This window comes from Pituophis catenifer, unplaced genomic scaffold, assembly GCF_029215685.1.
Source record: "Pituophis catenifer annectens isolate HBS135680 unplaced genomic scaffold, rPitCat1.0.hap2 SCAF_10, whole genome shotgun sequence".
In the NCBI taxonomy this organism is placed as follows: domain Eukaryota; kingdom Metazoa; phylum Chordata; class Lepidosauria; order Squamata; family Colubridae; genus Pituophis; species Pituophis catenifer.
Window position 1 is genome coordinate 6,198,316 of NW_027256890.1, and position 24,577 is coordinate 6,222,892.

The 24,577-nt window shown below is 47.0% G+C and overlaps 1 protein-coding gene across 8 annotated transcripts in view; it reads left to right on the top strand.

Annotated features, from left to right (window-relative positions):
• SFSWAP (splicing factor SWAP) overlaps positions 1-24,577 on the top strand; it is a 124,091-nt gene that overhangs the window by 36,211 nt on the left and 63,303 nt on the right. For all 8 annotated transcript variants that reach the window (XR_011600836.1, XM_070951295.1, XM_070951296.1 and 5 more), the window contains 3 exons: positions 5,278-5,533; positions 9,179-9,310; positions 11,483-11,576. Coding sequence is in view for 7 of the 8 variants with exons in the window: in XM_070951295.1 (XP_070807396.1) it covers positions 5,278-5,533; positions 9,179-9,310; positions 11,483-11,576 (482 nt within the window). In the remaining variant the exon portion in view is untranslated. The remainder of the gene's footprint in view (positions 1-5,277; positions 5,534-9,178; positions 9,311-11,482; positions 11,577-24,577) is intronic.

Consider the following 24,577-nt stretch of genomic DNA (forward strand, 5'->3'; position numbering starts at 1 on the left):
CGATAATTTGCTAATACAGCTGGATCCAGGGAGGGCTTCTTGAGGAGGGGCCTCACCACCGCCTCTTTCAAGACGGTGGGAAAGACACCCTCACTCAAAGAAGCGTTTATAATCTCCTGGAGCCAGCCTCGTGTCACCTCCCGGGAGGCCAGTACCAACCAGGATGGACACGGGTCCAATAAACATGTGGTCGCCTTTAGTCTGTTCAGTATCCTGTCCACGCTTTCGGGAGTCACAGGATCAAACTCTTCCCAAATAATATTCTCAGGACCTGCCCCTGTCATCTCCTCTGGATCAATCCAGTCAGAGTCTAGCTGTTCACGAATCTGAGCAATTTTGTCATACAGATATTGTACAAAATCCTCAGCTCAGGTTCTTTGACGAACCCAACTGAGCCACACGATCATTAGAGGCTTTTTTTTTTTTAACTTTTAAAAGCATTTTTTTTGGCAGAAGAGGTTGTAGAAAAAATGGTTTTAAAAAAAGCCTCTGATGATCGCGCGGCTCAGCTGGGCATGGGGGTGGGGGCAGGGATTTTTGCTACCGGTTCTCCGAACCACCCGCCTCCATCGCTACCGGATCGGGTGATCCGGTCCGAACTGGGAGCATTTTACCCCTGGACACAGCTCATTTAACAACTGCTTTGCTTAGCAATGGAAATTCTGGCTCCAATCATAGTGGCAGGACTACCATACATTTTTTTTAAAAAAAAAAACCCAAATAGTCCCATCTCTACCCCCCAAACAGTAATTCTAGTTTTGCAAGTTGCAAAATTCTTTCCGGCTGTTCGTTTCAAGATGCAAGAAACTTTTCTCATAATTAGCAGGGTTTCTATCTTTTATTTTAGTGCTGGTGATATTAAGATGCTGTCTTGTTTTGTTTTTTTTAACCACTGCCACATCCGAAGAACGGTAGCATAATTTTCGATTGCAGAAAAGCCTTGCCACAATTCTTGTTTTTTAGAGACTTCATGAAGCTCATTTAGGTATAAGCTGGGCTTGTAAATGGCTTACCTTGTTGTTTTTAATAGGTACAGACTTATTATCATTCCAAGCTTCGTTTTTACGATGCTCTGTTTCCCCCCCCCCCCCGCTTGATATCAGATCTATTTTTATTTAGAAGTGTTGTGCATTTTAAGAGATGCATCTTATCACAGAATTTCTAACCCTTTTAAGCTTAAAACACCTTAACACCTGTACTATCAAGAGCCTTGGTAGTACAGTGGTCTAAGGCACCCTGTTATTAAGCTGGTTATTAAGACTAGCCTGCCTGCAATTACTGCAGGTTCAAATCTCGCGAAGGCTCAAGGTTGACTCAGCCTTCCATCCTTTCTAAGGTAGGTAAATTGAGGACCCAGTTTGTGGGGGCAATAAGCTGACTTTGTATAAATATACAAAAAGGATGAAGGCTATTGCTGAGCACATTGTAAGCCGCCCTGAGTCTCCGGAGAAGGGCGGCACATAAATCAAATTTAAAAAAATAAATAAATAAAAAAACAAAAAAAAAAACACCGGGCTAGAATTATTCTGTTGTTAAGCCATTGCAAGGAAGCACCCTCTCTGTTTTATTAATGAAATATTATAATTAATTACATGTCTGTCACTTTCACACATGTCTCCATCCTGTTTTTCTAAATAATTCAGGAAGGCTGACAAGAGAACTCTAAAATTAAGAATTAAAGCCGCCGTCTCCCTGGATACATTTTGATTTGTGTGAGTCCTGCAACTGGAGCAGATGGCTTCAATAACCCTTCGGATTCTGTCTGTAAAATTAAACCGACTCTGGGTTATTAGTGGCTTGGTCAGCTGGCGTGTCAGAAGTGAAAGGATTCATACCTGTGCATTTAATAAAATAAACTCATTCAAAAGCTCTCCACCCAAACAGGCTCGTGATTTATCGCCCTGCCTTTTGAAAGGCATGAATTATGCAGACTCCCCACAACACACACACACACACACACACACACACACACAACGAGGGCAAGCGGTTGATTATACTGCAAACTGCTGAGCTGTTTTAAATCGGCATTCCTGCAATGCATGTTAGGGTATTGATAAAATAATGAAACGCTCTCAAAGCCGCAGAGTGTTTTATTCACGCCAGCAATCGGGCAGCTTCCATTTGCACGACTTTCTGAAACTTCCTTCGGGGGCGGAGGGGGGCACCCTTTTTTTGAGGGGAGGGGCATAGTTTGTGCAGCCTTTTTTGACGGTTTTAAATGCTGTTTTAAGTTAGGGGTTTTTTTGGCATTTGCGAGCAACGGTTTTCCGTCGTAGGGCATTTATGTCCCTTTTCCATTCGTCCTGTCGGGGGATTCGGTTTAGGGACTGAACGGCGGTTCGTTTAAGCAACTTTTCAAAGTTACAACGTCACTTAGGACCGTTTTTCACACTTACGATGCTTGCAGTCTCCCCCGTGGTCACCTGATCAAAATTCAGGCAGTTGGCAACTGACTCACATTTATGACGGTTGCAGTGTCCCCTTTTGCGACCTCCTGACGAACAAAGTCAGTGGGTAAACCGGATTCGCTTAACCGAATGCAATGATTCACTTAACAACTGTGGCCAGAAAGGTCACTTGACAAATGTCTCGCTTAGGAGCATAAATTTTGAGGGGCATTGTGGTCATAAGTCGAGGACTACCTGTTAGGGATTTTTTTTTTCCACAGGGCATGTATTTTTCTCTTTTTGCAGTTGGTTTATTTTCATTTTAGTTTCTGCCACCTCCTTGCTTTCTGCCCGTATCAGTTTTTCCCCCCCTAAGATCCATTCTTAACAGTACAGGTAGTCCTCAACTTATGACCACAATTGAGCCCAACATTTCTGTTGTTAAGTGAGACATTTGTCAAGTGACTTTAGTCCCATTTTACAATCAGTCTTGCCACAGTTGTTAAGTGAACCTGGATTACCCATCGACTTTGCTGGTCAGAAGTACGCAAAAGGGGATCACGTGACCATTCGGACACTGCAACGGTCATAAGTATGAACCAGTTGCCCAGCACCTGAATTTTGATCACACGAGCAGGGAGATGCTGCAAATGTCATAAATGTGAAAAAAGGCGGTCGTAAGTCTCTTTTTTCAGTGCTGTTGTAACTTCAAACGGTCACTAAATTAACTGTCATAAGTGGAGGACTGCCTGTATCGAGAAATGATGGGTACAGCATGTTGAGGAATTCGCAGAGCAACCCTAGAGTAGCAAGGATATGCACATGAAAGCGACTGAGAGCAGTTGCGAATAACCTTAGCCAACACACAGATACACTGAGCTGTGTTTACTTTTCAGGAAAATAGTAATAAGGCACAGTCCAATAAACAGCCCAGGTCATACACGGATAAAGCAGTAGATAGTTAAACAATAGTCCAGGGATATTCCAATAACAAAGTCTTCTTACCAGTCGTCGTAGTCCTACACAATAAACAGTTGCAAACAGTAGCAAACACAGCAAAGAGCAATAAAGAATAACAATGGTCAGCAAAGAGAAACAAACCATGTTTCAAGCTTCCTCTTAAGGACATTGGCTACAGAGCTAACCAATCAGGACACAGTATGATGCAATACAGCAATACAGTCTTAAAGCTATATTGAGGTTTTATATATTGCCAACCCAACAAGTTAGGTAATTATCATTTCCTAACACAGCATTCAGAACTTCTGCTCCCTCCCATATCGCTCACTAATGTCAACCTGTCATCCAAAACAATCGAAAATCAGCCGAACTTTCAGGCTTCTATCAGTTCCTTCGCTGTTTGTACATATTCAGAGGTATGTTTGAAAAACAAGCACACAATTTTCTAAGCAGATAATCATAATAATCTCTCGGGATCCAAATAGCCCAATCACCACTTTATACTCCCTCATCTCATTCCTACCCATCCACCGATGTCACATAAGAGGGCATTTTCTCCCTGGATTGCCTTATATTCATGACATCGCACCATTTTCCCTCAAAACTCATAATACGATTCTGCTGTTATTAGCATTTAATGGAACATAATGTCCACCTGTCACCTACCAGTAGATTACTCCTTTGATGTGGACTCTCAGGTAACAGCCGCGATGGCGCACTGGTTAGAGTGCAGTACTGCAGACTACTTCTGCTGATCACTGGCTGCCAGCAGTTTGGCAGATCGATTCTCACCAGGCTCAAGGTTGACTCGGCCTTCCCTCCTTCCGAGGTGGGTAAAATGAGGACCCAGATGATTGGGGGCAAGAGGCTGACTCCGTAAACCGCTTAAGAGAGGGCGCTAAAGCACAGTGAAGCGGTATATAAGTCTAAGTGCTATTGCCCTCCCTCCCTTTCTTCCTTCCTTCCTTCCTTCCTTCCTTCCTTCCTTCCATCCATCCATCCATCCATCCATCCATGGTGCACAGTGGTTAGAATGCAGTTTTGCAGGCTAACTCTGCCCACTACCAGGAGTTCGACCTTGACCGGCTCAAGGTTGACTCAGCCTTTCATCCTTCCGAGGTGGGCAAAATGAGGACCCAGATGGTTGGGAGCAAAAGGCTGACTCCGTAAACCGCTTAGAGAGGGCTGTAAAATACTGTGAAGTGATATACAAGTCTAAGGGCTATTGCTATTGCCCTTCCTTCCTTCCTTCCATCCATCCATCCATCCATCCATGGTGCACAGTGGTTAGAATGCAGAATTGCAGGCTAACTCTGCCCACTGCCAGGAGTTCGACTCTGACCAGCTCAAGGTTGACTCAGCCTTCCATCCTTCCGAGGTGGGTAAAATGAGGACCCAGATGGTTGGGGGCAAGAGGCTGACTCTGCAAACTGCTTAGAGAGGGGCTGTGAAGTGATATATAAGTCTTATTGCTATTGCTCAGCATCCTAGACGATGCATTTTAGCTCTTTCATTCAAATTCACGTTCCTTGACGTTACTGCTTATACAGGTAGCTCTCGACTTACAGTACATCAGTTCACTTGGGGACCATTCAAAGTTACAACGGCTGAAAAGGGGTGTCATTTTTCACAGCTACAACCTTTGCAGCATCCCCATGATCGTGTGATCAGAATTCAGACGCTTGGCAACTGGCTCATGCTTACGACCTTTGCTGTGTCCCAAAGTCCCGTGATTCCCCTTTTGCGACCTTCCGACCTGCAAAAGTCAGTGGGGAAGCCGGATTCACTTAATGGCGAGAAGGGTGGTAAAATGGAGCAAAGCTCACTTAACAAATGTCTCACTTAACAACAGAAATGTTGAACTCCATTGTGGTCGTAAATCGAGGCTTACCTGTATTCTGATCATCCCATTTTTTATATATCTATCTAGCAACAGTGGCAGCCATGTACTACAGCTACTACATGCTGCCCGATGGAACGTACTGCCTTGCCCCACCGCCGCCGGGGATTGACATGGCTACTTACTACAGCGCCTTGCCAGCAGGTGTGACGGTGTCGAGCACCACCGGCGTAGCCACGATCACAGCACCTCCGCCGCCCGGCACGACGCCACCGCCACCTTCAACATCTTCAGAAGCCAGCGAAGACACGAGTGGCGCCTTACCTGGCACAAGCACTTCGGCAAGGTATCGTATTTTAGGCTGGCCTGTGCAGAGAAGGAGTTTGGTTTGAGTGACTTGTGTAACTAACCAACTGCTCGTGTAACAGAACACCTTTTTTCTAATTGGTGGAAGGGGATACCCACTTCTGAAAGTAAACCCAAGCTAAGGACAAGAACTTGTTGGATAGACTCAGCAACTCATTGGTGATGAGATAATATGGACTTGATAGCAGCAGGTACTTACTTGGCTCTTTTTCCCACGGAGGGTTTTTTCACAAGCAGCAGAAATCAGGTTTTTCTTCCTTCCTTCCTTCTTCCTTCCTTCCTTCCTTCCTTCCTTCCTTCCTTCCTTCCTTCCTTCCTTCCTTCTTCCTTCTTCCCTTCCCCCTCCCTCCCTTTCTCTCCTTTTCTCCCTCCCTTCCTCCCTTCTTTTAATATCTCTTTTATGCCTTCTTTCATTTATTCCTGCCTCCCTCCCTCTTTTCCTCATTTTCTTGCTTGCTTCCTTCCTCCCTCCTTCCCTTATTTTAATATCTCTTTTATGCCTTCTTCCATTCATCCCTTATTCCCTCCCTCTTTTTCTTATTTGCTTGCTTGCTTACTCCCTCCCCATCTCTCCTTTTCTCCCTCCCTCCTTCCCTTCTTTTAATATCTCTTCTATGCCTTCTTCCATTCATTCATTTATTCATCCCTCCCCCTTTTTCTCATTTCCTTCCTTCTTCCCTCTCTCCCTCCTTCCCTTCTTTTAATATCTCTGTTATGCCTTCTTCCATTCATTTATTCATCCCTCCCTCCCTCCCCCTTTTTCTCATTTGCTTGCTTGCTTCCTTCCTCCTTCCCTTCTCCCCTTCCCCCTCCCTCCCTCCATCCCTATCTCTTTCTCCAGTTTGATTAGCTGCCCATCTCAGACAATTAGAAGACCCCAAGGTCCCTTCCAATCCTGTTATTCTGTATTACTGTGGGTTTATTATTATATTCATTTCTGGTGTTCAGATGTTGAACACCAGAATCCCTTTGTAAGCCCCAATGCAGCTTTTGCATTGATATAAACCTGGGTCCTGCCTGTTGACCTAACGCCAGCAATTCCGAGTGGCTGGGCTGTTTCTTTCAGACCAGGTTTTGGCAAGGAGGCTTCCCAGCTACCAGGCAGTGGACAGTTGCATATGTTAAAGTGATTAAATGTTAATAATTAAAACGGCAGCTCAAATAAAAGGGCGTCTCATTGCATCCTAAAATTGTCAGAGCTTTAGACAGAGCGCAAAAGAGCCGGTATGTTTGCCTTGTCTAGTTTTGTTTCACGGATGATATCCTCGGGGGATTTTTGTCATTTTTTTTTTTTTTTTTGACAGCCTCCTTGGTCAGCAATTAATCTTTTCACTAAAAATAATCCGCTTTTCCTCCCCTGCCAGCCCTGTGCGGGCTTATAATGTGCAAGAAGCCTATTTAATTTCTGCTTCATGAACCGTCCACTTCCAGATGGGTCTTCCCAAGTTTGCGTTCTGGAGAGGATATTCTATTGGCCATCTCAAAGCCTGCTGATGTTCGTTTTGCTCTAGTATCCCATATGAGAACAGGTTCTCCATCGTTTATTTATTTTCATTTTTGAGAGCCAATTTGGTCTAGTGCCATGATGGCGAACCTATAGCACGCATGCCACAGGTGGGCACATGGAGCCATATCGGTGGGCACGCCAGCCAGCTGATTTTCAGAACTTCTGGGCCGACCAGAAGTCGGAAAACAGGCTGTTTCTGGCCTCTGGAGGCCTGGGGTGGGGGGAAGGCCCATTTTTTGCGCTCTCCAGGCTCCTAGAAAGGCTCTGGAGCCTGGGGAGGGTGAAAAACGGGCCTACTGGGCTCATTGTACCATTGTGTGCCAAAAGCAGGGGGGTCGCGGGCATAGAATTATGGGTGTGGGCATGCACGTGTGTGATACCATGCTCCCCACGCTTTTGGCACGCAATGGCAAAAAGGTTAGCCATCACTGATCTAGTGGTTAAGGTGCTGGCCTAGAAATCAGGAGATTGTGAATTCTAGTCCTGCCTTAGGCATGTGAAAGCTGGCTGGGTAACTGGGCCAATCACCAGGAGTGAGTGAGTTCTAGTCCTGCCTTAAGCATGAAAGCCGGTTGTGTAACTTTGGGCCAATCACCAGGAGAGAGTGAGTTCTAGTCCTGCCTTAAGCATGAAAGCCGGCTGGGTAACTTGGTCCAGTGACCAGGAGACGGTGAGTTCTAGTCCCATTTTAGGCATGAAAGCTGACTGGGTGACTTTGGACCAATCACCAGGAGATTGGGAGTTCTGGTTCTGCCTTAGCAGGATTAATGTCCTATATGAGGAAAGGTTCTCCATCATTTTTTCCCCTCATTTTTGAGAGCCAATTTGATCTAGTGGTTAAGGTGCTGGCCTAGAAACCAGGAGATGGTGAGTTCTAGACCTTCCTTAGGCATGAAAGCCAACTGGGTAACTTTGGACCCATCACCAGGAGATTGGAAGTTCTAGTCCTGCCTTAGCCATGAAAACCAGCTGAGCGACTCTCGCCCAGTCCCGCGCTCTCAGCCCAACCCACCTCACAGGTTGTCGTAAGGAAAATAGGAGGAGGGATTAAGCCTTACTTTATGTTTGCTGCCTTGAATTTACCTAGCAAGTAATAAAGGTGGGATAAAAATCAAATAACACGGTTTATATGGTCAATCGTACCGCCAACGTTCCTTTTTAATTACGCGACGTAAATATTTGAAATGAATATTGCTTTGGAATTTCACATAATGAAAGTAATAGCATGTGGGTGTGTATCTCCCATAAAAGAACCTGTTCCGAAAGAACGGTGTTCAATTAAAGCAGAGTCTTAGCTTTGCAGAATACGTAGAGAATTTCAATAAGTGCCTATTGTCTGACAGAAGCTGCGCATGCAGAATTATTCTTAAACCACTTCTTTTCTCTTGATGTGGCCGTCCTGCTTCAAACAATTGCAGTTTCTCTAGAATTGCACGTTTGTCAGCCAGAATGAATCGTTCAGATCCAGGGGTGGGATTAAAAAATTTTTAGCAACCGGTTCTCTGCCTGGTTGCTGGGTGGGCGTGGCCTACTCGGCCGCCTGCACCATGGGGGGAGGGGCATTTTCGCCCTCCCCAGGCTCTGGAGGCTTTTCTCGAGCCTCCGGGAGGGCGAAAACTGCCTCCCCTGGCCTCTGGTAGGAATTGGGCCTGTTTCCAGACTTCCGCAAGGCCCGTTTTTCATCCTCCCAGAGCTTCCGCGCAGGCCCTGCACTTACCTGGCATCTAAAACGGGCCGCATGGAGACTCCTGGGAGGGGAGGGGCAGGGTGGGCGGGGCCAGCCAGTCCTTGCAACTACCGGTTCGGTGAACCAGATATAAAAGTAGCATCCATTTCGCCCGAACCGGCTGAATCCCATCCCTGTTCATATCTGTTCATTTTAGTTGGATGTCTAAAACTTTTAAAATCCTGCCTGGGACCTTTGATCTGTATTTCCTTTATTCCACCCCACTCCACCCCCAATGCTGTTGAAATACCTGGCTTTTCCCTGTTTAGCCCGCAGTTAGGTGATGCTTTTAAAAAAATTGAGCTGCTTCTCCCTCCCTCCCCCCCTCCCCCCATTTTAATAGGTTGTGTTCTCTGCCTTGTGTAAATCTTACAACTCTTGACATTTCCCAGCTCAATTCCTCCAGTGGTTGCCGTCATTCCTCCACCTCCAGATATCCAACCTGTAATTGACAAGCTAGCCGAGTATGTTGCGAGAAATGGGATTAAATTTGAGACCAGCGTTCGTGCCAAGAATGATCCGAGGTGAGTAGACGGAAGACTTCGGTCTTAATTTCATTTTACGATAAACCTGCAAGCCGGGTAGCTTTGCCCCGCTCTTATTGACAGTCTTGTCAGAAGAAGCGGGGGTGGGGGGGGGGCAACATAGTAACCTATTGTAGTTCCTCACATTAAAATTCAAGAAACTACTGGAAGTTAATGATAAAAGCATTATTGCCAAAGAATCTCGAAGCTTGCCTTCCAGACATATGTAACTTCTGGCCTTTGGGGGTGTAATTTATTATTTTCAGAATATCAAATAGCCTTTTTTGTTCCTTAGGTGGGGAAATAATGAATTATAGCCGCAATTTACAGTTGAGAGATGGTGTATTTTCCCCCGTTTTGATTTCTGTACCACATTTTTAAATTACCGTATTTTTCGGACTATAAGACGCACCTAGATTTAGAGGAGGAAAACAAGGAAAAAAATAGTTTTTGGCCTCCACGTGTCACGTTTTCGCCCTCCCCAGCCCCCAGAAGCACTTTGCAGGCCTAAAACAGCCCGTTTTTGACAAAAATGGGACGTACGGAGCACTGCAGAGTGCTTCTGGGGTCCGGGGAGGGCGAAAACGCGACGCGCAGAGGGTTTGAGGGGCCAAAACCAGGCCCGTATTTGGTCTATAAGACGCACCGAAATTTTTACCCACTTTTGGGGGGGAGTGTAGGAGAGTGTATCTTATACTTCGAAAAATACGGTATCCATCTCCCTCCCAGAGAGAAATGCAGGTAAGCCCTCGACTTACGAATTCTGAGGTTGAGCGAGACATTAAGGAGAAACTTCCTAACAGTGAGGACAATTAACCAGTGGAACAGCTTGCCTCCAGAAATCGTGGGTGCTCCATCACTGGAGGTTTTTAAGAAGAGACTAGACAGTCACTTGTCTGAGATTGTATAGGTTCTCCTGCTTGAGCAGGGGGCTGGACTAGAAGACCTCCAAGGTCCCTTCCAGCTCACTCATTCTAAACATTTGATTTAAGTTAATGTTGCCACATGTTGCGACCTTTCTTACCACCGTTGTTAAGTGAATCACTGCAGTTGTTAAGAAAGTAGCAGGGTTGTTAAGTGAATCTGGCTTCCCCATCGACTTTGCTTGTCAGAAGGTCATGAAAGGGGAATCACTCAACCCCGGAACATTGTGTCCGTCGTAAATGTGAGTTCAGTTGCCAAGCGTCTTGAATTTTGATCATGTGACCATGAGGATGCTGGAAAGGTGGTGAGTGTGAAAAACGGTCATAAAAGAGCCTTGGTGGTGCAGTGGACTAAAGTGCTGTTAAAGTAGCATTTAGCTGCCAGCTGCCTGCAATTACTGCGAGTTCAAATCTCACCAGGCTCAAGGTTGACTCAGCCTTCCATCCTTCCGAGGTAGGTAAAATGAGAACCCGGATTGTGGGGGCAATAAACTGACTTTGTATATAAAAAAAAGAACACCGCTTAGGGGGGGCCAAAAGCCCTAATAAGCAGGTATATACAAAAGTATGAAGGCTATTGCTTAACGCATTGTAAGCCGCCCTGAGTCTCCGGAGAAGGGCGGCATATTATTATTATTATTATTATTATTATTATTATTATTATTATTATTATTATTTTATTTCTATACCGCCCTTCTCCCGAAGGACTCAGGGCGGTGTACAGCCTGTTTTTAAATTTGGCTCAGATTTAAAACCCCAAAAAATTTAAATATAAAATATTTAATTTAAATTTAAAATATAAATCGAACCAATAAAGTCACTTTTTCAGTGTTGTAATTTTGAATGGTCAGCAAATGAACTGTTGTAAGTCAAGGACTAGCTCTATTATAAGTAGCTCTCAACTTAAAACTATTCAAAGTTACAACGGCCTTGGGGGGAAAAGGGACTTACGGCCTGTACTTGCTCTTACAACAGTCGTATCCCCCTGCGCATCCTGGGATCACAGTTTGGGTACTTGGCAACCAAGTTGCATTTACGACCAGTTGTAGGATCCGTGTATCACCTGGTTGCAATTTGCAACCTAAAAGGCCCATTGGCATAGCTGGATTCACTTTTAACAACTGCGGCGATACGACTTCCCTAAAAATGGTCATAAAATCGGATCTGACATGGCTTACGAGCAACAGTTCCAGCCCCAGTTATGGTCATAAGTTGAGCACGGTCTACATTTTTGTCTCCTCCTTAACAGATTTGAATTTCTGCAGCCTTGGCATCAGTATAACGCCTACTACGAATTTAAGAAACAGTTCTTCCTTCAGAAAGAGGCCAGTGACAGCTCAAAGGTAGGTTTATGAAAGTATAACATAACAGTAATACATGCTGGCTTGTTTGCTTGTCGTTCCCCCCCCCCCCCCCCCCCGGGGGAATGTCTTATTCGATGACTGGGGCCGTTGAGAGAGAAACCAGTTTCCCATCAGAGGCTTTGCTTTAAAAATGTGTTGTCCACCCTCTTTGTTACTGTGGGGAGGAGGTGATGAGGGGGGTTTGTGGAGAGGGAGAGGACTGTGTGATCCTTGGTGCTCTCTGAGCTTGGTGGTTTTCTTGCAGACGTTTCATGACTCAACTAGGTAACATCATCAGTGCTAGAAAGAGTGGAATTTGCAGGGAGGAGGGGAGGGGGAAGAGGAGGGGAGGAGGAGGAGGACGACTGTGGGGTCCTTGGTGCTCTCTGAGCTTGGTTGTTTTCTTGCAGACCTTTCATGACCCAACTAGGTAACGTCATCAGTGCTAGAAGAGAACAGGGTTTGCTCTCTGTTGATATATATACAAAAGTGGCTTGCCCCTGTCATTGTTGAAGGAAGTGTTTTCTTCTCAGCTGGTTCCTTGTGTGGGCTGCGTTGACAATTTGGCTGTTGGTCTGGTGTTAAATCTTGTAGATAACCAAGATAAACCTTGAAATATCTCATACATTTCAAATAGAATCAAATATAATAATAATAATAATAATAATTTTATTTCTATACCGCCCTTCTCCCGAAGGACTCAGGGCGGTGTACAGCCTATTTAAAAACACAAACAAAACAATGATATAAAATTTAAAATAATTAAATAAATGGCTCAAATTTAAAACCCCAATAAATTTAAATACCCCAATTTAAAACTATTGTATTGATAGTCCGGCCTGGCGGAACAACAGGGTCTTCAATGCGCAGCGAAACACCCGGAGGTCAGATATCTTACGAATTTCCGGGGGCAGTTCATTCCACAGGGCTGGGGCTCCCACAGAGAAGGCCCTCCCCCTGGGCGTCGCCAGCCGACATAACTTGGCTGACGGCACCCTGAGGAGACCCTCTCTGTGGGAACGAACTGGTCGGTGGGAGGCTATTGGTGGCAGAAGACGGTCTCGGAGGTACCCGGGTCCTATGCCATGGAGCGCTTTAAAGGTGGTAACCAACACCTTGAATCGCACCCGGAAGACCACCGGGAGCCAGTGCAGCTCGCGCAGGAGGGGTGTCACATGGGCATAACGGGTTGCGCCCATAACCACCCGCGCGGCCGCATTCTGGACCAGTTGGAGCTTCCGAGTGCTCTTCAAGGGGAGCCCCATGTAGAGAGCATTACAATAGTCCAACCGGGAAGTAACAAGGGCATGAGTGACCGTGCGCAGGGCGTCCCGATCCAGAAAGGGCTGCAACTGGCGAATCAGGCGAACCTGATAAAAGGCCCCCCCTGGCCACGGCCGTCATATGCTCTTCTAAAGACAGCCGCGCATCCAGGAGGACACCCAGATTGCGAGCCCTCTCCGTGGGGGGCAAAGATTCACCCCCAATAGTCAGCGATGGCACCTGCTGACTATATCGGGGCGCCGGAAGCCACAGCCACTCGGTCTTGGAGGGGTTGAGTCTGAGCCTGTTCCTCCCCATCCAGGCCCGCACGGCCTCCAGGCAGCGGGACATCACATCAAGGGCATCGTTGGGGTGGTCTGGGGTGGAGATGTACAGCTGGGTATCGTCAGCGTACAGATGACACTTCACTCCAAAACCACGGATGATCTCACCCAGCGGCTTCACATAAATGTTGAACAGGAGGGGCGAGAGGACCGACCCTTGCGGCTCTCCCCATGCGAGACGCCTCGAGGTCGACCTCTGCCCCCCTGCCAACACGAACTGCGAGCGGTTGGAGAGGAAGGAGGAGAACCACCGCAAAACGGTGCCCCCTATTCCTAACCCCCTCAACCGCTGCAGCATGATACCATGGTCGATGGTATCAAAAGCCGCTGAGAGATCTAATAGGACTAGGACAGAGGAACAACCCCTGTCCCGAGCCCTCCAGAGATCATCCACCAACGTGACCAATGCCGTTTCTGTGCTGTACCCCTGCCTGAAGCCCGACTGGTACGGGTCTAGATAGATAGCTTCATCCAGGTGCCGGGGAAGTTGTCGTGCCACCACGCTCTCAACAACCTTCGCCACAAAACGAAGGTTGGAGACTGGACGATAGTTGGCTAATTCAGCCGGGTCCAGGGAAGGCTTCTTGAGGAGGGGCCTCACTACCGCCTCTTTCAAGGCAGCAGGAAAGGCACCCTCACCCAAAGAAGCACCTATAATCCCCTGGAGCCAGCCTCGTGTAACCTCCCGGGAGGCCAGTACCAACCAGGAGGGACACGGGTCCAATAAACACGTGGCGGCACTAATCTTACCCAGAACCCTGTCCACATCCTCGGGAGTCACAGGATCAAACTCCTCCCAGATAACATTCTCAAGACCTGCCCCGGTCTCCTCCCGTGGACTCATCCAATCGGAGTCCAAGCCATCCCGAATCCGAGCGACTTTATCGTGCAGGAATTGCACAAAATCCTCAGCACGACCCTGCAAGGGATCTTCCCGCACTCCCCCCCGAAGAAGGGAGTGGGTCACCCTAAACAGGGCGGCTGGGCGGTTCTCTGCAGATGCGATAAGAGCGGAAAAATGGTTAGATTTTGCCGCTTTTATCGCCACTAGGTAGGTCTTGATATAGGACCTCACCTGTGTCCGGTCGGAATCGGATTGACTAGTCCTCCAAATGCTCTCTAGGCGTCTTTTCCGACGCTTCATCTCTCTCAGCTCCTCAGAGAACCAAGGAGCTAATTGAGATTGGCATCGGGTCAGAGGCCGCAAAGGCACGACGCGATCCAAAGCTCCGGCGGCCGCCCTTTCCCAGGCGGCCACCAGCTCTTCAGTCGAGTCATGTGTTAGAGTCTCAGGAAACGGCCCAAGCTCCGTCAGGAACCTTTCGGGATCCATCAGGCGCCTGGGACGGAACCATCTGGTCGGTTCCGTCTCCCTACGGTGGGGGCAAGCGGTAGGAAAGTCTAGTTGAAGGAGTGAATGATCTGTCCATGACAAGGGTTTAATATCTAGGTCCCCTCTACCAAGATCATTCAACCACTGACCAGAGATAAAAATCAAGTCCAGAGTGTGTCCCCCTATGTGAGTGGGGCCTTGAACTAACTGGGTCAGGTCCAAGGCCGTCATGGAAGCCATGAACTCCCGAGCCACCTCTGACGCCTCACCTGCGGATGGGAGGTTGAAATCCCCCATGACAATAAGTCTGGGGGTATCAACCGCCACCCCGGCAATGACGTCGAGTAGCTCGGGCAGGGTCGCTGCCACGTGGCAGGGAGCCAGGTACGTAGTCAGCAAACCCATCTGCACCACACGGCCCCACTTCACACAAAGGGACTCACATCCGGCTATCTGAGGAACAGTGGTCTCCCTCGGACAAAGACTCTCCCTAATGATCACCGCCACTCCCCCACCCCTCCCCTGGGCCCTTGGCTGATGAAATGCACGGAAACCTGGCGGGCACATCTCTACGAGGGGGACCCCCCCCCCTCTTGGCCCAACCAGGTCTCCGTAATACCTGCCAGGTCTGCACCCCCCTCCGAAATAAGATCACAGATGAGGGGGGCCTTATTAACCACCGACCTGGCATTACATAACATCAGCCGCGGACCCTGGGCCTGAGGCTCTACACAACCCAGGACACGAGTCACGCATTGGGGGCCGGAGTGCGCAATCGCTCGGAGACAGCGCGTGCGCACCCCCGACACTTGATATGACCCCCTGCGCCCGTCGTACCTGCCCCTCCCACTCATGATTTCAATTACACAGCCCTTTCTATCGTCCCCCTGCCCCCCAGTTAAATTTCCTGTCACGACCCCTCTGCTGCAGCTAACCAACCCCTCATCCCGCACAGTCGCTATCTGGACCCCCCCAGGTCCACTTTTACAACTCCCACCCGTCCTCCCGGGTCCCCTTAAAATTTTCCTTAAAAATTTAGCTAAAAAACCCCTCAGCCCCCTCTTTGCTGCATGCCATCTCTCGGGGTCCCAAAGCCCGTCATCAAGATAGGCCCTCGATAACGTGGAGAGCCAGGCCTGTGAGAGGGGGGAGTCTCGCAGCGCAAGAAGGTCGGTTTTTTGGAGCATCAACCGAGCCAAAGATGGGAAAAGAAAAGCCAGTCCGGGAATCTATCATAGTCCAAGGGATAACTGAGCATAAAGGTCACAAAATATCCATTTATAGGGCTGGACTCCACTGTCCTCTCACGACAGGGAGAGGGTCCAATGTTCTTTTTCTCCAACAGAGGTTAATGGCCAACCATCCTCTCACGATGGCCGGTCCCGTTACAAAGTTGACGGGAGCAGTGTTCTATCCTCTCCGTTGGGATGTGGAAAATCCCTCAGCTCTCATATGGTGCACAGTCTCTCCAACCAGCGAGGGTATGAGTGGAGCATAATAAAGGTCCAAAGTGTCCAAAGTGTAGATGTTAATAACGATGGTAATAATAAAGATATTAATAAGATGATAATAGACCCACGGGCACAAGATCTTCCTTGAGGTGAGAGTAGGAGTAGCGAGACAGGAAAGCCCAATCCAGGGGTGGTTGGCCATTAAGGTCAACACCCACCCTTACCTGGGGGGAAAGGGGGGGGGAGGAGAGACCACCCGAGGCGACCAAGCAACCAAACCATGGTCAGCCTCCTGTCTCTCCAGCCCAATTTCCACAACCCCCCAGTCACAGCTTTGTTCTAAAAACACCCCATCACAGTAATCACAGTCATCACAGTAATCACAGATGGTAGTCTTAGGGGTGAGGCTGTCAGCTTCTCCTCCGTCAACCTGCTGCCAGGCTGTTTTTCTGGCCGGCCGGTCCATGTCAGCCGTCGCCGCCGTCGTCGCCAGCTCGCAACCAGGCACCCCAAGCTCCCAAGGCGCACCGGGGCCCCCGAAAACGCCGGAAAAGGGCGCCCCAGGGATCCAGAGGGCTATAGGGAGCGAGGGGGGGGCCACTTCCAAGCCGCCGCCGCACAAAGGCCGCCCGCCGCCGGATGCCTTGGCCTCCGCTTCCCTCCGACACCGGAAACAGCTGCCGCGGCCAGGCCCATCGCCCCATCTCCCGCGGTGCCGTCCAGCCCTGCCCTGACGTTCCGGAGGGCGAAAAAGCCCTCAACAGGCAGGGCGGATGCTCCCCTCACTGGGACTGGAGCCGGAGATGGACAGGAAGGCTCCTGAAGACCCTGGCGACCGGCAACTCTCCCATCCCCGAAACGGAGCTCACTTGGTCGCCGCCATCTTGGAGCATGCGCAGAAGCAGAAATATGTTTCGTGTATTCTAAATATACGAGACAGATGGCTCAACGACATCAGCAAGTATGGCGGGTCCAATTGGCAATAAATAAATAAAAATAAATAAATAAATAAATAAATAAATAAATAAATAAATAATAAATAAATAAATAAATAAATAAATAAATAAATAATAAATAAATAAATAAATAAATAAATAAATAAATAAATAAATAAATAAATAAATAAATAAATAATAAGCAAGCAAGCAAGCAAGCAAGCAAGCAAGCAAGCAAGCAAGCAAGCAAGCAAAGGACCGTATGGGTTGGAAGCATGCGGAAGGATCCTTCACCCCGCAGAGGATAGATAATAGCTAGAAGGACGATGGTGAATGATGGATGAAATGTCTGCAAGAAAAGAACCAAGCCCAGAGAGCACCAGTGACCTCACAGATATTGCCTCTCCTTCTCTCTCTCTCTCTCTCTCTCTCTCTCTCTCTCTCTCTCTCTCTCTCTCTCTCTCTCTCCCTCCCCACTCCTTCTCTTTCCCTTCCTCTCTCTCCTTCTCTCTCTCCCTCCCTCCCTCCCTCTCTTTCTCTCTATCCCTCTCTCCCTCACTCTCTCTCCGTCTCTCCTTCTCCCTCACTCTCTCTCTCCATCTCTCCCTCCTCTCTCCCTCTCTCCTTCTCTCTCTCCCTTCCTCTCTCTCATCTTCTCCCTCCCTCCCTCTTTCTCTCTGTCTCTCTCTCTCCTGTCTCCCTCCCTCCCTCCCTCTCCTTCTCTTTCTTTCTCTCTCTCTCTCTCTCTCTCTCTGTATGTGTGCTCCTTACCTGAAAATGGCTGGCAACCAGTTCTGCCTGTGTGTATATATACTCCTAAAAGACTTTTAAAAAAATAAAATAAAATATGAGCCTATTTTATATATATCTGGATGAAAACAGTCGATAGATAAACAGATGGGATCCGTCAGTTTTCTCAGTGATCACAGGCATTCGTTATTGAACTTGGTTAATTCTAATGTCCCTGCCCCTTAACTGGGTGGGTAGGAGTAATTACCACCCCTAAATTGGCACAGTGTGGTTGGCACAGCCGTCTTCTCTACTCATGGGTGACAATGGACACCTCTTGTCTCATCTCCCTTGGGTGGGGATAAGTTAAATTCAGACTCACCTTCCCTTTGATTTGCCTGGTTTAGGTAATTGTTACCAAATGTCAGTTAAACGCTGAATATCATTCGCAGCCCGTATTTGTGTATTTTTTCCTTTAATTCCAGGAGTTTTGTGGCACAGACCCACCAATATGACTAGGTCTCTGCAGGAAGCGGGACCTGTTGCTTTGCCTTCCACCTTTTATGTTTTTTTTCCCTGAATTGTTTACCGTGCGTATTTTGTGTTTGATGAAACAGATTGCAAACACACCGTGCGGTTGCCAGGAAACTGTCTGTTTCGCTCATTTTTGCCATAATGGGGACAAAGGTGCTTTTGAAATTAATAGCTGGGACACTAATGAACCAGAGTGCTCTTCCAGTTTTAAACAGATTTTTTTGCCATTCGGTTTAATGGGGCATCAAACAATGCTGTGTGTTTTCCAGGAAACAAAACAAAACAAAACAAAAATGGCATGTAAACTGTTTTATTTTTTTTCAAAAGAAGGACAGAGAGAACCCTGCTACACACAAACATTACACTTGCAACAAACATCCCATAATGTTTACAGGAAGACAGTGATGCTTTTTTAACATCTGCATTCCTCCTATAAAAAAGTTGATGTATAATGTTTAATAGCCAAAATTCCATTCGAGTCCACAGAGCTAATAAATGTTGATAATTAGTTTCCGGTTTTAGGATAGCGATGGGATGGGGAATAGGAAATAGGAAAGAATAGAATAGAATAGAATAGAATAGAATAGAATAGAATAGAATACAATACAATACAATACAATACAATACAATACAATACAATACAATACAATACAATACAATACAATAGACAAATAGAATAGAATAGAATAGAATAGAATAGAATAGAATAGAATAGAATAGAATAGAATAGAATAGAATAGAGACTAGAATACAATACAATACAATAGACTAATAGAATTGAATTGAAGAATTGAATTGAATTGAATTCTTTATTGGCCAAGTGTGATTGGACACCCAAGGAATTTATCTCCGGTGCATAAGCTCTCAGTGTACATACTTTTACTTTACTTTAATTTGATTTATATACTGCCTTACTCCCGAAGGACTCAGGGCGGTGAACAGCCTACAATAAAATACATACATACAAAATTTAAAAAGCAGAGCAACAAGCGATAAATCATGATCATAATCATCATGAAAATACATCAGAAACCATAAGATGCAACACCTACCGATAGTCAACAGGATACTAAATAAACAACCAACATAAAAATCATACTAGGATAACTAAATACAACAATAGAAATCGTAAGATGCAAGCAACAAAGTTATAATTATGAGAAGATAAGGAAACAGGTAATAGGAAAGATGAGAAGGATAATAGTAATACAGCCCTACTAGGTACCGGTAGTTAGACAGTATTGTGGGAATTAGTTGTTTAGCAGAGAGATGGCATTGGGGAGGGGGGGGGACTATCCTTGTGTCTGATTGTTTTTGTGTGCAGTGCCCTATTAGCATCGCCTTGAGGGAAGAGGTTGAAACAGTTTACGTCCAGGATGTGAGGGATCTGTAGCAGGGGTGGATTCTACTTACCTTTACTGCTGGTTCGCATTGGGAGCATGCGCGCTTCTGTGCATGTGCAGATCACCTATGATGACATCCGGGTCGGTGGGCGGAGCCTCCCACCGGTTTTACTACCGGTTCTTGCGAACCAGTCCGAACCAGGGGCAACCCACCACTGATCTGTAGATATTTTCACATCTCTCTTTTCTGGCCCGTGCACATTATCCTAAGGCACAATACGGCTTGGTGGCTGTCAGCAGAACAGGTGACATTCCCTATGGTTGGTAAGCTGCACAGGTAATGCTCAACTTACGACCGTTCGTTTAAAATGGCGTCGGTCCATCCTCGAAGTTACAACCATTGCACCACATCACCCGATCGCAATTTGGGCAATCGGCTCGCGTTTACGATGGTTTCAGTGTCTTAAAAGTCACATGCTCACAATTTGCAACCTTCCCAGCTGCTTTTGACCAACAAAAAGTCAGTTGGAGAAGCAGGAATTGGCTTAATGACACGACCCGGTGTTTTGCTTAACAACTACCGAGTCAAACTTCACGACCGTGGTAAAAACGACCCTAAAATCGTGTATCTGGTCAACTCACTTTATGATTTGCAGCGACTTACGCTGGAAATTTCGGTCCCAATTATGGTTGTAGATCAAGGACTGCCCATGGTTTAGAAATCACAGTGATCTGGTTTAGTTTGAGGGGTAAAGATGACCAATTATTCAGCAAACGATCCTTAAATCACGCTTGAAGGCAACCCATTAAATTAGCTAAAAACTGATACGCTAAGCAAATAGATACAGTACTGTAAGTCCACTTAAGGTGGCCTCCAATTCGATCATTAATTCTCCCCCCCCCCTTGCAATTACATTTCTTCCTCATTAAGCCAAACACAGCCAGATCTTTCCTGAATAAATTCACCCCTTTCCTTTTTGGAAGACGAGCTCTGCCAGCTAATGTATTCATTTCTTCTTCTTTTTTTAAGAATAGGGGAGATGGAAATTCCTGCCACGAGCCCTCTTAAACTTTATCGCTGCTATTAGCGGCAGCAGATAAGCAAAGCTAGACCCGAAGATTGTTCCTTGAAGGCTTCATTCTCTTCCCCCCCCCCTCCACAAGCATATCTCAAGCCATTTCTTCATTTAAAATGGCTTTGTACAGTCTTAATATTAAAAAGAGCTTTGGTGACGCAGCAGACTAAAGTGCTGTTAAGTAGCATCAGCTGCCTGCAATTACTGCAAGTTCAAATCTCACCAGGCTCAAGGTTGACTCAGCCTTCCATCCTTCCGAGGTAGGTAAAATGAGGACCCGGTTTGTGGGAGCAATAAGCTGACTTGGTATAAAAAAGAACATCACTGGGGGGGCGGGGAGGCGAAAGCCCTACTAAGCAGGTATATACAAAAGTATGAAGGCTATTGCTTAACGCATTGTAAGCCGCCCTGCGTCTCCGGAGAAGGGCGACATATAAATCAAACCAATAAATAAATAAATAAATAATATGAAGATCATGGCGTGGGGCTCCTTAAATGAATCTCTGGATCGCTGCAACAATCAGTAGCGTCAACATACATATGAACGAGAACTTGAAATGTAAAACGATTGGCCTCAGTCTTCATCCCTTGGCCCAGGGTTTCCCACCGAGGCCATTTCTCCAGAATTCAGCTCTCATCCAGATCCCTTGCTGACAATTAGAAGAATTTGTTCACACTGCCGGACGTTAACACCAAACTGCTCCATCCTTTTGTCCTAATGCATTGTACACCTGTAAGAGCAGTGGGGGACATGGTGGCTCAGTGGCTAAGATGCCGAGCTTATCAGTCGACAGGTCTGCAGTTCGAATCCCTAGCACTATGTAATGGGGTGAGCTCCCGTGACTTGTCCCAGCTTCTGCCAACCTTTGAAAGCAGGTAAAAAATGCAAGTAGAAAAATAGGGACTACCTTTGGTGGGAAGGGAACAGCGTTCCGTGCGCCTTTGGCGTTGAGTCATGCCGGCCACACGACCACGGAGACGTCTTCGGACAGCGCTGGCTCTTCGGCTTTGAAACAGATGAGCACCGCCCCCTAGAGTCAGGAACGACTAGCACATATGTGCGAGGGGAACCTTTACCTTTACCTAGGAGCAGAGGGGCAGGAAGAGTTTGGCAACACCAAACTTTCCAAACGAAGCCCGAATTAAGATACTGCACGATCCCGATGGGAGAGTGGGGAAGAGATTCAGGGTAGCCACATCCTAGAACAGGGATGGCCAATACAGAAGAGCCTTGGTAGCACAGTGGACTAATGCACTGTTATTAACATCTGCTGCTTGCAATTACTGCAAGTTCAAATCTTACCAGGCTCAAGGTTGACTCAGCCTTCCATCCTTTCTAAGGTAGGTAAAATGAGGACCCAGATTGTGGGGGCAATAAGCTGACTTTGTATAAAATATACAAAAGTATGAAGGCTATTGCTTAACTCATTGTAAGCCACCCTGAGTCTCCGGAGAAGGGCGGCATATAAATTAAAGCAAAGCAAAAGCAAAGCAATTAAATATCCCAAGGGCCCAAATGAAAACTGGAATTGTTTTGACGGGCTGAAACAAGAGGCCTGTGAAAGGTGCCAAGGGATGCATGCACATACATAAATTGGAAAAAATAACAGTCGCCTTCAAAATAAAAGCAGAAGATGTGGAGGGCGGGGCAGACAAAGTTCCAGAGGTGGCCATGGGGAGTGTAAAATGCCCAGGTCTTTTTTCTTTCTTTTCTTTCTTTCTTTTTTTCTTTTTCTTTTTGCTTCTGCAGTCAGTCTCTGATAGTGCTTTGCAAACCTCTGTAAGAGTGTCTGTGTTGTGGCCCGCCAGCGGCCAGCACAACTGGCAGGAGAATCAGACAGTGAGGAGGTTGGGGAGGAACTTGGGCCAGTCCTGGGGGCTGGGGAAAGCTCGGACGAGGGCTCTGCGGTGGAGGCAGAGAGGGAGTTAGGCAGCAGCAAGGCAGAGGAGCAGCTGGAGCCCGTTCCCAGTGTGCGCATGCGCAGAGCTGCCAGAAGACAAGAACAACTCAGAAAGCAGGGTCAACTCAGGAGTAAAGCCACACCTTGGAGATGATTGGCCCCTCCCATAGGACATAAAAGAGGAGCAAACGGGAGGTGGCTTTTGCAGGAAGCAATTCGTTCATCTCGTTTCGAGATTGGAAAGTTCTGTTCATGACTCTAACAGACTCGGTGCCAAGTTCGGCCTCGCTCTGCATTTGGAAATTGGTTCCCTGGTAGCGTTCCAGGTGAGATAAGGTGAGGGTTGATTAACATTCCACTGGAAAGACTGTTTGCCAAGGCCTTGTTGACTGTGAATGAACGGAATTCACAGTCGTGTTAATAAAAGAGGTTTTACCGGGATTAAGACTTTGCTTCATGCTTTCTAAGGAAGCCTAGGTAACAGTAACAGAGTTGGAAGGGACCTTGGAGGTCATCTAGTCCAACCCCCTTGCTCACGCAGGAATAGACTGTGGAGATTCTCAAGTCATCCCGGTCATGGCTGTCACCAAAGGTGTTTTTTCAAGAGGCAACTTTCAGAATATACCAAAAATCCACTAATTCAACCATCAACACTAACACTTCCAAGCCTTTGTGGTTGTCCTACAGATGAGTCCCAAAGGTGACTTTTTCAAGAGGCAACTGGACTTCCTTGGTTTTTCTTTGAAGACATTTCACTTCTCATCCAAGAAGCTTCTTCAGCTCCGACAGGATGTTGGGGAATGGAAAGATTTATATTCCTTGCAGACAGCTGATCGTTTGCATCCTTTTAGAGGGTCGTTGGAGCACTGAAGAAGCTTCTTGGATGAAAAGCGAAACGTCTTCAAAGAAAAAAAAACCAGAAAGTCCAATTGCCTCTTGAAAAAGTCACCTTTTGGGACTTACCTGTAAGACAACCCCAAAGGCTTGGATGTGTTAGTGTTGATGGTTGAATTAGTGGATTTTAGGCAGGTTTTGGTGTATTCGGCATCTCCTGAACGGTGCCTTCTGATCAAACAGGCTGGAAACCTACCTTGGGATAGGGATTGTTTCTGATAAAATACAGGATCCGTGGACTTGTCATTGGTTGTTTTCATGTCAATCTGCGCCTCCTGTGGGCATAAGGCTTGTCATTGGTTGTTTTTTTGCATACGTTATAGGCTTAATTAATGCCCTTGTTAGATCTGACATTTGAGGCTGATTTTCAACCATGTTATTGTAGTGTAGGTACTGATGAGTCAAGACAAAATGCTTGTATCTACCTCTGTTCGTCTTTGGACTGTATTGTTTAAAATGCAGGTAGTTCTCGGCCTTGCAACAGTTCCTTTAGTGCAGCGGTCACCAACTGGTGGTCCATGGACCACTGGTGTCCGCGGGAAAATTTTGGTAGTCCGCAGAAAAATTATTTGCATTTTTTATATTGCACTAAATCAGGGGTCCTCAAACTACGGCCGAATACGTGCAATGAATGGTTTTGTGGCTGAAGAGAGTCTCCCCCTTTGGGGTCTTTTTGTGTGGGTCGGAGGGGGCCAGAAATTCCGATTTGGGGTCTGCTTCAGCCTCCTGGTTTTGGGTAAAGGCTGGAGGGAAGTGCTGCTGGTGGCGAAGAGCCGGAGGGCCTTCCAGTGGGACTGCATCATGGCCTGGAACTGGCTGACCATCTCAGCCCGCTGAGCCTCCAGATACCGGTACCTGGCCTTGCACTCCTACAGGCCTTCCCTCTGCTTGGAAAGCCTATGCTCGTAGTCCTCAATGAGGTGCTTCTGCTGAGCCTCCTTCTTGGTCAGATCCAGTTTGAACTGAGCCAGCTGTTTTGCCAACTCTTTCTCCTAGTGGCTGCTTAGCTCCAACATCGGCTTCCTGTTGGGCCCTAAGGAGCCTGGGCAGGCAGGCAAGGAGTGGCTGGGAGGGGAGGGGCGAATAGAGGCTGGGGAGGCACCCCTCCACATGAGTGACATCGAGTTGGCCATGCCCACCCAGTCACATGACCACCTAGCCACACCCACCCAGCTGGTCATTAAGCAGATTATATTAG